General features: G+C 43.9%; 3 protein-coding genes, 1 long non-coding RNA gene and 4 other non-coding genes across 11 annotated transcripts in view; 3 read left to right on the top strand and 5 right to left on the bottom strand.

Annotated features, from left to right (window-relative positions):
- Positions 1 to 324: 324 nt before the first annotated feature.
- Positions 325 to 2,226, bottom strand: LOC134034098 (uncharacterized). Of its 2 annotated transcripts, XR_009932192.1 has the most exons (4): positions 1,838 to 2,226; positions 1,615 to 1,805; positions 1,065 to 1,395; positions 325 to 954 (listed from the first exon to the last, which is right to left on the bottom strand). It is a non-coding gene; the product is annotated as an uncharacterized LOC134034098 (long non-coding RNA). The 2 variants fall into 2 exon arrangements; XR_009932191.1 differs by having other exon boundaries at positions 1,615 to 2,226.
- Positions 504 to 3,263, top strand: LOC134034093 (C-type lectin 16-like). Its single transcript, XM_062478444.1, has 9 exons — positions 504 to 605; positions 753 to 843; positions 1,090 to 1,125; positions 1,253 to 1,375; positions 1,737 to 1,766; positions 2,019 to 2,113; positions 2,436 to 2,561; positions 2,761 to 2,860; positions 3,050 to 3,263. The coding sequence occupies exons 2-9, from the start codon at positions 780 to 782 to the stop codon at positions 3,118 to 3,120; spliced, it is 645 nt and encodes a 214-aa protein (XP_062334428.1). The 5' UTR covers positions 504 to 605; positions 753 to 779; the 3' UTR covers positions 3,121 to 3,263.
- Positions 3,264 to 7,233: 3,970 nt separating this feature from the next.
- LOC134034095 (C-type lectin 16-like) lies at positions 7,234 to 8,669 on the top strand. The gene is made up of 4 exons (XM_062478446.1): positions 7,234 to 7,334; positions 7,786 to 7,911; positions 8,111 to 8,210; positions 8,403 to 8,669. Exons 1-4 carry the CDS (start codon positions 7,314 to 7,316, stop codon positions 8,471 to 8,473), a joined length of 318 nt encoding a protein of 105 aa, XP_062334430.1. The 5' UTR covers positions 7,234 to 7,313; the 3' UTR covers positions 8,474 to 8,669.
- A 523-nt stretch (positions 8,670 to 9,192) lies between these two features.
- Positions 9,193 to 9,280, bottom strand: trnay-gua (transfer RNA tyrosine (anticodon GUA)). The gene is given in 2 exon segments: positions 9,193 to 9,228; positions 9,244 to 9,280. It is a non-coding gene; the product is annotated as a tRNA-Tyr (tRNA).
- A 191-nt stretch (positions 9,281 to 9,471) lies between these two features.
- trnay-gua (transfer RNA tyrosine (anticodon GUA)) lies at positions 9,472 to 9,560 on the top strand. The gene is given in 2 exon segments: positions 9,472 to 9,508; positions 9,525 to 9,560. It is a non-coding gene; the product is annotated as a tRNA-Tyr (tRNA).
- A 259-nt stretch (positions 9,561 to 9,819) lies between these two features.
- On the bottom strand, positions 9,820 to 9,891 carry trnae-cuc (transfer RNA glutamic acid (anticodon CUC)). Its single transcript has one exon. It is a non-coding gene; the product is annotated as a tRNA-Glu (tRNA).
- Positions 9,892 to 10,265: 374 nt separating this feature from the next.
- The window catches only part of LOC134034072 (E3 ubiquitin-protein ligase DTX4-like), a 17,940-nt gene continuing 11,175 nt past the window's right edge, over positions 10,266 to 17,030 (bottom strand). For all 3 annotated transcript variants that reach the window (XM_062478413.1, XM_062478414.1, XM_062478412.1), the window contains exons 4-10: positions 14,340 to 14,401; positions 14,078 to 14,239; positions 13,930 to 13,991; positions 13,552 to 13,718; positions 13,123 to 13,276; positions 12,864 to 12,953; positions 10,266 to 12,649 (exon numbers count right to left, since the gene is read on the bottom strand). In XM_062478413.1, coding sequence (XP_062334397.1) covers positions 12,422 to 12,649; positions 12,864 to 12,953; positions 13,123 to 13,276; positions 13,552 to 13,718; positions 13,930 to 13,991; positions 14,078 to 14,239; positions 14,340 to 14,401 — 925 coding nt within the window. In that variant the 3' untranslated portion in view covers positions 10,266 to 12,421. The remainder of the gene's footprint in view (positions 12,650 to 12,863; positions 12,954 to 13,122; positions 13,277 to 13,551; positions 13,719 to 13,929; positions 13,992 to 14,077; positions 14,240 to 14,339; positions 14,402 to 17,030) is intronic.
- On the bottom strand, positions 15,592 to 15,679 carry trnay-gua (transfer RNA tyrosine (anticodon GUA)). Its single transcript is given in 2 exon segments — positions 15,592 to 15,627; positions 15,643 to 15,679. It is a non-coding gene; the product is annotated as a tRNA-Tyr (tRNA).

The following is a 17,030-nucleotide window of genomic DNA, read 5'->3' as shown; positions in this document are numbered from 1 at the left end:
GTTGGTGTTGTTGACACCTCAGAATGCACAAACGTCTGAGAGAACACTTTTAATACAAATTATTCAAAAGCCTTAAAATATCAACAACATCCCTCAAACGTATTCCATTCTTTTTTATATATATGTATTTTTGGTTGCATTTCTGCCTTTATTACTTATTTCTGACAGAGATAATGTGCTTGGAGAGGACAGGAAATGTGGGGAGAGACAAGGGATGACATGCAGTAAAGGACCAACAAGGTGCAAGCATTAGTGAGCCCAAACTTATAATATTCTGAGTTCTATCCTGGATTTCTGTTTTTGGATCATTACAGTCTGAGGAGCACAAACAACTTCTTAGGTCATTAACCTCCAACTCCAATAATAATTGTAAAAATGACACAGTAAATGATATACACTGGACATTTCCAAATCTCCAAGTTACAAAGTTCTTGTTTTCATGTTTCACATGGAGATTGAGGATACAGCACTTGCGTCATGACCATAAAAAGTCTTAGTCCTGACTGTATATAAACAGCCAGTCAGCCTTCTCCTGCATCATCACTTCAACTGAACACCAAACGAAGACAACCTGAGTAAAACAAAATCTGTGATTCTTCTGACAGGTGAGATAACTGCTACGTTTGGACTTATCTCTCTCTCTCTTTCTCTCTCTGTTTCTCTGTCAACTATATTCGTCCAAATGTTGGTATTTGTAAGAGCAGAAGGGACCACCTGCTGACACATTCCTTGTTCTCTTTTTCTGTCTCTAGAAGTCCTTTAAGATCCTCATCTTCACCATGAAGCTTCTAGTAGTTTTGTCTCTGCTACTCTGTGTGGCTCTCTCAGTCAGAGCTGCCGCAGGTGGGTGTGCATCTATCTGCCTAAACACACACACACATACACACACACTGGGCTATATTCACCTGTAGTGGTAGAACTGTAGTGGAGCAGATTCATCAGAACGGTGAAGTGCTGAAATAGAATCGTGGAACATTAAAAATCCAGATATTTAGTTGAAACAATATTGCTAGTCTCGGTTCTCCTCAGATCAGCACTGCTTTTGTGTCATAGTCAAAACTCACAAGTTGTGCTTTTGTGGTTTTATAGTTCCTGTCGAGGAAGAGAAAAAGGCTCCTGTTCCAGGTTTGTGATCCTCACTGTTGCTTCCAAACGGCTCAGTCTATTTATTAACATCGATACCAAGGTCTGAGGAGATAAAAAGAGACAATGCAACATTGTGATGAATAATCTGTGTTTCGTGTTTCTTTAGTGGAGGATATGGTGCTGAAAGAGAAGCTGGAGGAGCCTGTCGAGGTGGAGGAAGTGAAGAAGATGGAGGTGGAGAATCAGATGGAGCTGGAGACGTTCCCAGAGGAGAGAGACACAGTCCTCGGTAACTTTATCTTCTGAAACCTGTTTGGGAAAACGTATCTGTAAGAAACACTGTCAAAATTAATATTTTGGACTTTGGCTTTACTATCTGGATTTCACATACTGATTCTAGGTTTGCCACCTTTATTTATTTATTTTTAAATGAGGAAGAGAATGCAGTACAGCCTGATGTCTTTTATGATTAAAACAAAACCAAACAAATATATATTTAAAGTCTTCATTGCTCATCTAATTCCTTACTTTCATGATGTTGTTCCATTCACTTGGGATGCCCAAAAACAGAGATCCAGCCAAGCTTTTCAGTGTGTTATGCAGACCTAGTTTGTTTCACTGCTGACTATCTTCTTCCTCTACTCTGTTAGAGATGGACTTGGCAGAGCATGATCCACAAGGTACAACATTTTAATGCTATATAAAGAATAATAACTTCCCTTACAATATAATATCTATGACAGAACTGTACAGTATTCCTAAATGTTAGGTTTGTTCTAGTCTTGGACTGAATTGCGCTAACTAACCTAATATAATACAACTATACAATTATTCTACTCGACCCACTCTACTCTACCATACTACACTATACTATACCAGTATGTAGCAAGATAAGGCAGTAGTTAATGTTGTGGGTTCTTCCGTCCTGGTAGAGGAACGCTTTGGCTACTGTCCTGACGGCTGGATCCGGTACCAGTCTCGTTGCTTTCTCTTCGTCAACTCCGCCATGAACTGGTACAGAGCAGAGGTACGTCTGAATAAATACTGTGTACATTTTTCAAGTGTTTACCTCTAAAAGAGAACAGAGAATACTGTTAGAATAACTAGATGTGTTGGACTGATATATCCTCTCAACCATCTCTCTCCACCCTACCCCTCTCTCTGACCTTCTTTGTTGTTTCCTCTTCCTCTCATCCCCTCCTCCTCTTCCTCTCATCCCCCCCTCCTCTTCCTCTCATCCCCCCCTCCTCTTCCTCTCATCCCCTCCTCCTCTTCCTTTCATCCCCCCTCCTCTTCCTCTCACCCCCCCTCCTCTTCCTCTCATCCCCTCCTCCTCTTCCCTGTTCCAGGATTACTGTAACCAGCACCATGGAAGCCTGGTTTCTGTCCACAACCCCCGGGAACACAGCTTCCTCCAGCAGCAAATGTCTGTGGCTGGATGGCCCAACACATGGCTGGGAGGTTTCAACCTGCAGGTCAGTCTCTCTTTCTCTTCTCCTCTCTCTTCTTTGCTCTGCAATCTCTCCTTCTGTTCCTTCTATCTCCCAAGGCTCAGACGATCTAAAATATCTCTTCTCCCAGAAAGCATAGTATCTGAAGAGATGGAGGAGGAGACAGAAATTTGCTATATTTGATCCCCTTCCTCTCATCTCATCCTCTTCTTTTCCTCTTCAGAATCAGTGGAGGTGGATCGACCATGAAGGGCTCTACTACACCAACTGGTACAGCCTTAGCTCTGTCACCAGCTCCCCCTGCATGTACATGGGCAATACTTGTGAGTCTCAGCTGTTTGAAATATAAAAGTGTTGGATTGTGTCAGTGGTTTTATGGTGCTGGGTATATTGAATTATTCTTTTGTATGTGGGGGTGGGGGGGGGGGGCTTTAACTCTTAACTCTCCGTTGTTTCCAGTTGACGTTGCGGTAGTCTGCCGTTGACTGACATGGGTTTGTTTCCTTCCTCAGTGGGCTGGCGCAACATTGCCTGCTCCTCCTCCTTGAGGTTCATCTGTGGCAGAAACTTCAACAACTGTTAAGAGTGCAAATTGAGTAGAAGATGAAGCTTTGACCTGCTGTCGTTGACTGGATTCATGCTTTATTTTAGCTGCCTTGTAAACTGGCTGTAATGTACTGTGTCTATTTCTCGGTGAGGAAATTGCCCTGAAAGGTAAAAGTGATGTTTTTGTATAACCCTCCCAGATTGTTTTTGTTGAATAAATAAAACTTTGGATTGTAACTAAGGCTTTGTATGAGATATCCGTGAAAGGGGCTATTGCACAGAGATTTAATGTTGTTAATGTAGTTGGAGTTTGTTGATATCATGAATGACTGACTCACATACTTGACACAGAAACCACAGAAACAGGCCTATATAACATAATCGTACTTAAACTTCAATGGGACCTGCCTTTTGGGCCGTTGTGATAACGTAGTGTCCATTAAATGAGGATTCAATCCAGATGATCATGTTCAGTATTTAATATAAGAACTCACAGAGGTTGTAGATGACAGACATCACTCAGGTTGGGACTGCTTAATCTACTGTCAAGGTCTTGACATTCAGGGTTAACTGTACCTCCTGCTGGAGTGGGGTGGTATTGCAATAGTATCTATATGAACCAGATGATCACGATACCACAGCCGTAATGAACTGAAACCCAGTTACAGCAACATAATATAATTCTTGGTTGGGCTTTCCTCTGATAACAACGTATGGCATTTGTAAGACGACTGAGTTCATACGTTGTTAGGGTTAGGGTTAGGAGCTTATAACTAACCCTAACCCTAGCCCTTAGCAGCTTTAAAAGTGAATACCACGGTGTTGTTTCTGTTAACTGGTACAGCAAGAAAACTTACTTTTGATATAATACGAAATAGTTGTTTTCTGCAAGCTAGTTCACTCGTGTAAAGTAAACACATGTGTAGTCCTCCGGTTGCCATGGATACTACCAACAAACTCCACCATGTCATTCACTTTAAAAGCTGCTACTTTAGCTAATTCAGAAAGCTAGTCAACAGCTCCCTCATCTAGCTAGCTTTGACAAAAAAAATTCTGACAAAGTTTAGTTTGAGAGTGTTTTGTCTGAGAATGACGCCGTTTAGTTTGAGAGCGTTTTGTCTGAGAATGACACCGTTTAGTTTGAGAGCGTTTTGTCTGAGAATGATGGCGATTGGTTTTAGAGCGTTTTGTGTGACAGAATGACAGAGGTTTTTCTGAGACTGAAGCCGTTTCGCCTGAGTCTGACGACTTTTGGTCTGAGATTTGACGCCTTTTCGTTTGAGTCTGACACTTGAGTTTGAGATCTGAGGATGTCCTAAAATGAACACCGTACCACCGGGAATTCTCCCGATAAGAACTTTTGTGACTTTCCTTCACTCCCACAACCTTCTGAGTTTTAGGCTACCCATGATCAGAGACCTAGAATCAAGATAATAGCAATTTACCCAGAGACAAGGAAGTCACATTTACTAATCCATAAACTCACGTTGTTGATGGTAAAACTTAATCCACTTCCTTCAAGTGAAGAAGATAAGCACACAAGGACATTCATTTAAAATGTGTGATCTTGCCGGTGAGGTAGGCGGTAAATGACGGTGTGTTCTTGGGCAAGGCACTTCACCCTCCTTGCCTCGGGGGGAATGTCCCTGTACTTACTGTAAGTCTCTCTGGATAAGAGCATCTGCTAAATGACTCAAATGTAAATGTAATCTTGAAAACTGATGTTTCTTTAAGCAGTATACAAACTAATACCGACGCCAATATATATATATGTTTTGTACCTTTCACAAACTTTTGTATGAGAATATACTCAACCTAGTACATTAGGATATACATAGAAACAATGATAACAAACACTATATGATTGTAAGGTCCAGTTGGGAATGTCAATGTTGGTGTTGTTGCCACCCCAGAATGCATAAACGTATGAGAGAACACTTTTAATACAAATTATTTAAAAAAAAAATCTAAAATATCAACAACAACCCTCAAACTTATTCCATTCTTTTTTATATATATGTATTTTTGTGCCATTTCTGCCTTTATTACTTATTTCTGACAGAGATAATGTGCTTGGAGAGGACAGGAAATGTGGTGAGAGACAAGGGATGACATGCAGTAAAGGACCAACAAGGTGCAAGCATTAGTCTGGTGAGCCCAAACTTATAACGAGTTTTATCCTGGATTTCTGTTTTTTTTCTCATCATTACGCAGATCGTTATTAATGTTCAGTCTGATTTACAGGAGCACAAACGACTTCTTAGGTCATTAAACTCCAACTCCAATAATAGTTGTAAAAATGACACAGTAAATTAGCCTGGGTGCCAGCCAAACTTAGGCCCACCCACAAAAAATGTTGGTTGGGAAGTTGGGTCTGGGGTCGCTCGGTTGGGGAAAAACTATGTCCGAACAAGAGCTGTTCGGACCAATCAAATTTTCAGGGCGGGCTTTATACGATGATGGACAGATGATCAACAGTAACGTAATCAACCACGTCACCAAAGAGCGCTTGGGTTGAATTTGTTTTCAACAAAGAACATACTACGTTGCTCTGATTGGTTGTAGGTCTATCCAGTTGAGCGAAGAGGCATTTTTTTTCCAGGTTCGGTTGAAACACGCTGCATACTCACAGCCCAACGGAGCGGTATCAGACTCATATTCTGACTAGAATTATGAGTATGACAACGTCAGGCTAAACAGTAAACTTCTTAGGTCATTAACCTCCAACTCCAATAATAGTTGTAAAAATGACACAGTAAATGATCTCCAAGTTACAAAGTTCTTGTTTTCATGTTTCACATGGAGATTGAGGATACAGTACTTGAGTCATGACCATAAAAAGTCTTAGTCCTGACTATATATAAACAGCCAGTCAGCCTTCTCCTGCATCATTACTTCAACTGAACACCAAACGAAGACAACCCGAGTAAAACAAAATCGGCGATTCTTCTGTGACAGGTGAGATAACTGCTATGTTTGGACATATCTCTCTCTCTCTTTCTCTCTCTGTTTCTCTGTCTCTCTCTGTCAACTCTATTAAAAAAAATGTTAAATGTTGGTATTTGTAAGAGCAGAAGGGACCACCTGCTGACACATTCCTTGTTCTCTTTTTCTGTCTCTATAAGTCCTTTAAGATCCTCATCTTCACCATGAAGCTTCTAGTAGTTTTGTCTCTGCTACTCTGTGTGGCTCTCTCAGTCAGAGCTGCCGCAGGTGGGTGTGCATCTAGCTGCCTAAACACACACACACACACACACATACACACACAAACAAACACCAGGCTATATTCACCTGTAGTGGTAGAACTGTAATGGAGCAGATTCATCAGAATGAAATAGAATGGTGGAACATTAAAAATCCCAATATTTCGTTGAAACAATATTGCTTCAGTCTTGGTTCTTCTCAGGTCAGCACTGCTTTTGTGTCATGAATGCACCTCCTGTTCAAGCTGTAGTCAAAACTCACAAGTTGTGTTTTTGTGGTTTTATAGTTCCTGTCGAGGAAGAGAAAAAGGCTCCTGTTCCAGGTTTGTGATCCTCACTGTTGCTTCCAAACGGCTCAGTCTATTTCTTAGCATCGATACCAAGGTCTGAGGAGATAAAAAGAGACAATGCAACATTGTGATGAATAATCTGTGTTTCGTGTTTCTTTAGTGGAGGATATTATGCTGAAAGAGAAGCTGGAGGATCCTGTCCAGGTGGAGGAAGTGAAGAAGATGGAGGTGGAGAATCAGATGGAGCTGGAGACGTTCCCAGAGGAGAGAGACACAGTCCTTGGTAACTTTATCTTCTGAAACCTGTTTGGGAAAACGTATCTGTAAGAAACATTGGCTTTACTATCTGGATTTCACATACTGATTCTAGGTTTGCCACCTTTATTTTTTTTTTTTAAGTTGAGGAAGAGAATGCAGTACAGCCTGATGTATTTTATGGTTAAAACCAAACCAAACAAATTATATTTAAAGTCTTCATTACTCATCTAATTCATTACTTTAATGATGTTGTTGTTCCATTCACTTGGGATGCCCAAAAACAGAGATCCAGCCAAGCTTTTCAGTGTGTTATGCAGACATAGTTTGTTTCACTGCTGACTATCTACTTCTTCTACTCTGTTAGAGAGGCAGTAGTTAATGTTGTGGGTTCTTCCGTCCTGGTAGAGGAACGCTTTGGCTACTGTCCTGACGGCTGGATCCGGTACCAGTCTCGTTGCTTTCTCTTCGTCAACTCCGCCATGAACTGGTACAGAGCAGAGGTACGTCTGAATAAATACTGTGTACATTTTTCAAGTGTTTACCTCTAAAAGAGAACAGAGAATACTGTTAGAATAACTAGATGTGTTGGACTGATATATCCTCTCAACCATCTCTCTCCACCCTACCCCTCTCTCTGACCTTCTTTGTTGTTTCCTCTTCCTCTCATCCCCCCTCCTCTTCCTCTCACCCCCCCCTCCTCTTCCTCTCACCCCCCCCTCCTCTTCCTCTCACCCCCCCCTCCTCTTCCTCTCATCCCCCCCTCCTCTTCCTCTCATCCCCTCCTCCTCTTCCTTTCATCCCCCCTCCTCTTCCTCTCATCCCCCCCTCCTCTTCCTTTCATCCCCCCTCCTCTTCCTCTCACCCCCCCTCCTCTTCCTCTCATCCCCACTTCCTCTTCCTCTCACCCCCCCTCCTCTTCCTCTCATCCCCTCCTCCTCTTCCCTGTTCCAGGATTACTGTAACCAACGCCATGGAAGCCTGGTTTCTGTCCTCAACCCCCGGGAACACAGCTTCCTCCAGCAGCAAATGTCTGTGGCTGGATGGCCCAACACATGGCTGGGAGGTTTCAACCTGCAGGTGAGTCTCTCTTTCTCTTCTCCTCTCTCTTCTTTGCTCTGCAATCTCTCCTTCTGTTCCTTCCATCGCCCAAGGCTCAGACGATCTCAAATGTCTCTTCTCCCAGAAAGCATAGTATCTGAAGAGATGGAGGAGGAGACAGAAGTTTGCTATATTTGATCCTCTTCCTCTCCTCTCATCCTCTTCTTTTCCTCTTCAGAATCAGTGGAGGTGGATCGACCATGAAGGGCTCTACTACACCAACTGGCACAGCATTGGCTCTGTCACCAGCTACCCCTGCATGTACATGGGCAATACTCGTGAGTCTCAGCTGTCCAAAATATAAAAGTGTTGGATTGTGTCAGTGGTTTCATGGTGCTGGGTATATTGAATTATTCTTTTGTATGTGGGGGTGGGGGGGGGGGGGGGCTTTAACTCTTAACTCTCCGTTGTTTCCAGTTGACGTTGCGGTAGTCTGCCGTTGACTGACATGGGTTTGTTTCCTTCCTCAGTGGGCTGGCGCAACATTGCCTGCTCCTCCTCCTTGAGGTTCATCTGTGGCAGAAACTTCAACAACTGTTAAGAGTGCAAATTGAGTAGAAGATGAAGCTTTGACCTGCTGTCGTTGACTGGATTCATGCTTTATTTTAGCTGCCTTGTAAACTGGCTGTAATGTACTGTGTCTATTTCTGGGTGAGGAAATTGCCCAGAAAGGTAAAAGTGATGTTTTTGTATAATCCTCTCAGATTGTTTTTGTTGAATAAATAAAACATTGGATTGTAACTTAGGCTTTGTATGAGATATCCGTGAAGGGGGCTATTGTTAAGTAAAATTGTTATGTAGTGGGAGTTTGTTGATATCATGAAGACTGACTCACATATTTGACACAGAAACCACAGAAATATATAACATAATCGTATTTACAAACGTTATCGGTGAGCTACGAGCTAGCATTAGAAAACCGGGCTACAACTCCAAGCACGCAAGCTAGCTATGAAGTATGAAACCAAGTTTTTCCAGAACAATGAAACTGGAACTTTTCTTTCGGAAACTAACCTCAGTTAGCACAGAATCTTAGTCGGTCTCTTACCAGATAACCAGTGTCGCGGAGGAAAAATGGTCTTCTGCTGCCTACGTGAGTCAGAAAATACACAAAGACTGTGAAACATTTGCTATCTAAACGTTTTGTAGAACACATTATCACTATGAAGGAAATAGATTACAACCAGCAGTAGGCTGTTGTGTGGCAGGGAATTACACAATATTTTATTTGGGTGCAGTGCTAGTTATTCAAAAATGTCCTCCTTCGAGCCGGATTTGAACCAGCGACCTAAGGATTTCCAACACATACAACTACAGTCCTCCGCTCTACCAACTGAGCTATCGAAGGGGAGTAGCATATGATGTCAAGCTTTTCGTTAATAAACAAACTGCCGTTTCTGTGTTCAGTGGTTCAGATTAGGCTCAATGATCGTTAATACCTCTTCTTACTCTTTCTTGTATGTATATGTATGCATATTTATATTTATATAGAGAGAGACTTACTATTAGAGCCACAGAATCTCCAAGTAGTTCACGTACCCTTCGATAGCTCAGTTGGTAGAGCGGAGGACTGTAGCGGTTATCAAGCTGATATCCTTAGGTCGCTGGTTCAAATCCGGCTCGAAGGAGGAACATTTTCGCGAAATCTTCAGTGTTTTATGATTCTTTTTTTTTTCTTCAGTGTTCAATCATTTTTCTTCAAACAAAACCAATACTACTGGGTGTTGTGGCATCACTGTAAAAACGAAAACACACTTATTAAGACGAAACAGGATTTTCTCTTTTAGAAATGTAATATGTATTGTTACACAATTTAAGCATTTACATGGTTTGGACTTTGTTGAGCAGATGTGTTTGAAGTGAAATATTGTTATAATTAAAAAGTTGTTCCCTGACCGGGAATCGAACCCGGGCCGCGGCGGTGAGAGCGCCGAATCCTAACCACTAGACCACCAGGGAGAACTGATTGCGAACATTTGTAAAAAAGTATAGAAATGTTCGCTATCCGCTTGAGTTCAAACGTTGTTGTACATCTTTAGCTGCGAAGCTCCCAGAATTTGACATTCGGACGCTGTTACAGACGCGCATTTCTCTGAACTTTTCACATCACATTTAAATCTCTAAATTAGAACTGCAGAGCGCGCCGTTTAGCAGCTCCTTGCAGTCAGCCTCATTCTACTCTTTACATTTCAATAAATTGTCAATTTGTAGTCATAACGATTGTGCTCAAATGTGCCTACATATTAGGCCTACAATCATGTCATTACCAATGGTCAGACTTTTGTCAGGACTCTTACGGTCAGTGTTTAATGACATGAATAAAAGAGGCATGGTTCAGCATTATTCATTTATTTGTTCGGTAATCAATAGTTATTCACACTTAAGCAATGTGTTGTTTTTGTTTGCAAAAGCATGTTGTCATGGTCACCCCATAAATGAATAGCTGCAACCCTGCTTTTAGCAAAGTAGGCTAAACAAAAACAATCAACTACTTATCCAGCATTCAGCATATTAGACAATCAATTTATAATGGCTATAATGGTGACATAATGGAGAGATCAAGAAGACCAGTCAAAGGACAGTATCAGTCATAAGTGACCAATAGGGGCTCGTTAATAGACCTATAATACAGTATCAAAGTACATTTACCATATTTACTTAGAATAAGTCTACAGTAAAATACCCTTTCCCATAGAAAAGAAACATAGGTGCATGGCTTCTGTAAACACAGTAGAAGGAAAAAACACAATCTGTCATTTAAACCATAGGAAAGATATTACAAATGACACTGTATACAATAAATTATGTACATTAATAAAAACGCAAAAACGCTTGTTATAAACTAACTACACTAAAAAGTCATAAGAAGAGGGTATTATAGTATTGAGTTAAAGGACCTTGGTGTCTAATTGTTGGCACGGTAACCGTACCACAGAACATGTCGTTGTACACACAGTCGACATTCACACCTAACGATGCAAATGCACACGCATTCACAGGAGTGACAATGTGCGCGCACACACACACATACATACACACACACACACACAGGTTCTTGTAACAGCCAGAAAGGTGCTTTTCTACACAGCTTCAGTCTTCAAGGAAGTGACACACTACAACTCCCATCATAACACGCCCAACACTGCAGTCAATCCTTCCAAGTAAGCCCAAATGCTTGGCTCCTTTATAAAAGTAAGCAGCACTCATATGTATATATATGACATTAATGACCCATCCAGCTCTTTTCCCTCCCTCCAGTCACCAGGAAGGTAAGAAAGCTGACTTTCAGCGGCATCACTGTCCATCAGACTTGTAGAATCGGGGTGCAGGAAGTATCTAGATTAATGCAGGTTGTGTTTCGAACCAGATGAGCTCCTCAGTCAGACTACAAAACACAAGAGGAGGCTCCGTGTCTGGCCCTCACACAATCACATCAACACTGCCCCCCCCCCCCCTCTACACACAGTTGGTACAAAGTGTATAAAAAAACTATTTACATACATGTAAACTCAACATACCATACATGGAATGAGGTTAAATGAAGGTTACATCCTCAAAAGGATCAAATAAGTTGTTATAAAACCGGTGGGTCTTTGTATGTTTGTGTACTATGGTGGCTATAGCTCAGTGCTAGAGCATTTAACTGAACACCAAGAGGTTGCAGGTTCAAATTTCCATCTGTACGCCGCTTTGGCCAAAAGCGTTTGCTAAATGAACATATTATTATTATTATGTTACACAGTAATGTTTGGTTGGGTCTCTGTGTAGTCAGTGAGCAGAGGTGTAGTTGAGAAGTGTGTCCACAAGGGGGCACACTAGAACGCGTCAGCAACCAGTGTCACACCCAAACCAAAGGTGGATCTGATCGAATGACGTACAGGCTCGGTCTCCTTTTCTTTCTCTCTCGTGTGATTCGTAAGCTCTGTTGAAGTACCGTTTACAAGTTAAGTTACTACTCCTATTCTAAGCTACATACTCGTACCATTTTTTCTTTCTCTCAGTCTCCTTCTTTGTCTTTCTCCTCCTTCCGAGTCCTCTCCCCCTCCCCTTCATATCTCTCATCCCGTGTCCTTTCTTTCCATTGGGTTTTCTTCAGTTCCACGATTTTGCTTCTCCATTCCTTCTCTTCTCTTTCCGAGTAGTGTAACTTGTAAGTTATTCAAGGTTAGTTAACTAGTACCGGCTCAATCTCACCTCAGTATTGACAAACTAGGTTTAGTAAATAATCACTTAAAAATGTGACCACCATAAACAAAATACAGCCATAATGAGCCTACTATTTCTTGTACGATTGGTTAGAAGCCCAAAGTGAACCCACCAATCAAGAGGAGCCTTCAAAACAGTCAACCAATAACGTATTACGTCCCCTTTTCCTGATAGTGAGTCTTTGTTAGTCATCAGATCGTTCTCTCTCGTCCTCTTCTTGCTCTTTCTTTCTTCTTCTCTCCGTTCCTCCTCTCTCTGATGGTCCTCCCCTCTTCTTCTTCTCTCAGAGTAGCAGGGAGTCTTCCTCCGTGATGCCCTGCGCCCTCAGCTCGTCCAGGATGTTGTCCAGGTGACCGGGGTCAGGGTAGCCGTGGCCCGTCAGGTTGGAGCCAAACTCGGTCTTGTGGTGGATCTCATTCCAGACCACCGTGTCCTGTTCCCCCGTGGTGCTGGAGGTCCCCACGGAGAAGATGAGACGGCGATCCCATGCTTCCAGGAGCAGACTCAGGACCTGGGGGGGAGGAGGAGGGGGAGGAGGTTGCATGGTGGAGAGGAGGGAGTAGGGTAGAAATGAGGAAGGAGGAGGTGAAGAGGAAGTATGGTAGAAGTGAAGGAGGATGCGATATATTAGATGACTGACTGATGATGTGCCTTTTCCATATGGTACACTGTCTGTGAGTGTGTGTGAACATGGTGTACTGCGTGGCCGGTGTGACGACTTTTACCTTGCGTCCTTTCTCACTGTCTGGGAGGTAGCAGTGCCGGGGGAAGCCCCTGGCTGTGAAGGGCTTGCCAGGGTTAGGGTGCTCTGGACCCTGGGAGAGAGAAAAGGAAGAAGGAAGGTGGTGATGATGGAGAGAGGGAGGTGGAAGAGAGGAAGAACAAGGTTAAGCCAGCACTTTTTAAGTTACTGGAAAACCACTATTCACACACACACACACACACACAAACACACAAACACACACGCACCACCAGGAGCATTACCTGAATGCCGGGGGTGATGTTGTAGATGACGCGTATGGTTTTCCAGTCGGGGTGTCCAGGCAGGGAGTGGGGTATTACATGGTACTCCATCTTCCCTGCTGGCTGGCTTCCCGTTTTCACCCCGTAGATGGTCTTACAGGTGGGACACTGCAGGCTGGAGGAGAAGGAGACTATAAAATACTGTAGGTATCTCGAGTGTGGTCATCTTTGTATCGCACGTCGGAATTTTGCTCAATTTCAAAAGTTCCTTAAACCGGTCCATTTATTAAGAATTACACATGACACTTCGTGTTAATGTATCAATACGATACATGACATACCATATATGAAACGATACATGATATGAGATACTATATCACGTACAAATATCACATACAATATCACGTACAAACACAAAGCGTGTGTATGAAGTGTGTGTACAAGCTGTACCTTCCATCCTTGTTGCCGTTGTTGTACATGGTGACCAGACACTGGAGGTGGTACTGGTGTCCACACTGAGCCAGACGGCCCACTGACTCCCCCCGCTGCACAGCCCCTAACCCCGGGCCCCCGCACCCCGACGGCCCCTCCAGGGGCTCCATGCAGATGGTACAGTCCTGGGGAGGGAGAGGGGGAGAGAGGAGGAGAAAAGGGGGAAGGAGGAGCAGGGAGAAGAGGACGAGGTAGAAAAGGGTGAGGTGTGAAGATGAGGAGAGGAAGGAGGGATGAGGAGGGATGAGTTAATGCACTAGACCCGCTCACAGGTCGCCGGGCTGTGTGCTTTAAGCTCCTGCTTCAGGTGGGATTACGTGATGCCAGCTGTCTCACCAGGTCAGGCAGAGTCCTGGCCCTCTTAAAGTACTTCATCACCACCTCCTCTGGGCTCTTCCCTGGGGAAAAGACCAACACGGACAGCGTAAGAGGAAGAACGTCACTGTGTGTGTTGTGTGTGCGTGTGTCTGGCTCCCTGACACACCTTTGCGGGCCTGTTTCTTGGTGGTCTTGCGGCAGCAGTGACCCAGGCCAGGTACAGGCTTGATGTCGCTCTTGCTGACAGGAGGGGGGTGAAGCTGCATTCTAGGGGGGCGGGTTAGACACACTGGCAGCCCTGCCGCGCTCATCAGGATCCCTGTAATACCTGCAGCGCACAGACAGGGGGCGACTGTTAGCACAGGAAAAGAAGCCATATGGTTTTTTGTAATGTAAAGAGGGTGATAAACGCGTGTGAGTGTTGGTACCTGCCAACGCGGGATACACTGGGCTGGATCCATTGAGGTTCTTCACAGGGACGGTGGGCACACTGGAAAACAACACATACACACACATTCTGGTTACACACTGGACCACAACACACACATACAAGACCCCCAACACACACTGTGCTTACACACCGGAACATCCACACTCTAAGTACACACTAGAACACAAAACACACACTCACACTCTGGGTTCACACAGTTTCAGGTCAAACTGAAAGATGCTATGTGAAGATTCACTCCACCCACAAACACCTACAGTTTAGAATCAGAATCAGTTACCAACGAATCAATACTCACTGATAAGACCTGAGGATTGTCATCCTACAACAGAGGTCAGACCAAACCAATCAATTAGAAAACTGGACGAATGAGGAAAGAAAGTTTCTCTTAGACAGACTCTGGTCTTCCTTTTCTCTGCTCCCTCTCTCCCTGTGCTTCTAGACTCCCTCTCTGCGGTGAAGTTTGGTGTGTTACCGTGTGTGTGTGTGGGTTGAAGCCGTCTTATGAAGCTAATCTGTGAGTTTCCACCTGCCGGGGGAGCTCAGAGGAGACAGACGTCACCAGCAGCGTCACAAGCTCATTACTACTGCACCTGACACACACACACACACACACCCACACACAAACACACAAACACACACACACCAGGCCTAACACACACACGTTAGTCCACAAACACATCAGTCAATAGTTTTACAGGCACTATTATTGACCCCTGTTGGACAGAGGGTGTCTTTTGTCCTGCCAGTCGTAAACCCCCTCTGAAGAAAGACCCTGGGGAGGACTAACGACTTGTTCGGTCACCAGCAACGAATGACTGTTTCTCATCAAGGAGATGACAAGTTGCCACGGTTGCCTGTTTGTTTTAGGGAGGAAGTGGATATTATGGGATGTGGATGTGTCTTGAAATGTGTGGTCCGCTATTGTGTGTCCCTCTGCCGGTGACTTGGTAAACCTCAAGCTTTGAAACTGTGCTAAATTATTTTTTTTAAATCCAGATTTGAACCAGCAACCTAAGGATTACAATATCTGTTTTTGATAGTCCTCCACTCCACCAATTGAGCTATAAAGAGGATCCAAAAGAGACCAAATATCATGTGAAAATTGGCTCGTATCAGTGGTACAGTTGTGTAAATAAGGACAACATCCTATTAACTCCAGTAAATCTAACCAACCACCCAGCTGTTGAGATCCACCACCTCTCAGATCCTTTACCAACTACAAAAAAACCTCCTTCGAGCCGGATTTGAACCAGCGACCTAAGGATTTCCACAATTTGTCTCTACAGTCCTCCGCTCTACCAACTGAGCTATCGAAGGGGTACACTTACACAGTTGATAATTGGAAGGCAGAAAGCTAAACATGGAGGGATTGACAGATAAAGGAGGGATAGAGAGGAGGGCGATGGGGGGGGCAGCAGAGAACGTATCTGCCGTCGCTTCCGGTCCAGGTTTGGTCTTAACAAGCTTTGTGAGTCTGGACTAATCAGCTTTTAAATAGACACGGTGTGTGTGTGTGTACGTTTGATAATGTGTGTGACGATGTGTGTGACGATGTAACTACGTATGCAAGTTTGTTTGTGCTTTTTCGTCCACCTGGAGTCAGTAACTACAGATGGCCATGTAACCGAAGAGTGTGTCGTGGCGGTTGATACACGGAGGTCTAAGTGTAGCGTATCTCCAAAACCTGACGTGGAAATTTCCACCCAGCTATGATCACGGGCGTCATAGTGCCATCGTCATGGGAATAACGTAAGGGGGATGAGACCTCTACACTGTTGTTTGCTCTAGTCCAGGGAGACACTAATCTCGACAGTCAATGAGGTTATTAATACCTCAGGCTATAAGAGGCTATAGTCTGGTTCTCTCTGAGACACACACACACACACGGTGGAGAATGTTGAGTCACGTTGGCTGCAGCCTTGGCTTAATCTACAGGAGAATTAACACACTCACCGACGTCTGTCTAATTAACAAGAATACTGACAAGGATATTAACACACACAAACACACACATTTGCAAATAGATGGCCTCAAGCCCTCCCACAAAGTTAGGCCACACAACAACGTCACTCAGACAGGAACACCTGGACCCTAGACTGTCATGGAGAGAAACAGTTAACAGTCTCTGTCACTATCTCTCCCAAAAACCTCTTCACCTAATTTCTCACCAAAATCTCTCTCTTGTTCTCCTTTAAGTATTTCAGTGTTCTTATACATTTTCATCCCTTCCTCGCACTCCCAACTCTCAACCCCCCCCCCTCCTCAAAGTTTGTCCAGCATTATTAAAATATGATGTCTGTGAACTAGATTAAATCAGAGTTCCTTTCCTGCCGTCTACAGGCAGAGCTGTGGTCAGGAGGAGGAACAAGAGAGAGATGACGGGGGAGGGGGTGGGGGCTGGCAGGCTCTTGACCTCCCATGACCGCAACCCCCACTCCCCTCCCACCCACCCCTTTGTCACCTCCCTTTTCTCACCCCCTCCCCCCATCGCCCCCCCCCCCGCCCCCCTCCCCAGATGGTCGTCCGCTGGGCTAAGTTACCAGAGAAACAAACTCCCACACATTTTCACACTCTCCTGTCGATGGCAGCCTATGTGTGTCACACAGACACACACACGTACACACACACATCTGCAAGCGCAAACAGATAACGCACGACCGCCTTCAAA

The sequence above is a fragment of the Osmerus eperlanus genome, chromosome 14 (assembly GCF_963692335.1).
Source record: "Osmerus eperlanus chromosome 14, fOsmEpe2.1, whole genome shotgun sequence".
Lineage (NCBI taxonomy): Eukaryota > Metazoa > Chordata > Actinopteri > Osmeriformes > Osmeridae > Osmerus > Osmerus eperlanus.
Note: the sequence above shows the minus strand (reverse complement) of the source record. Positions and strands in the feature narration are given on the sequence as shown.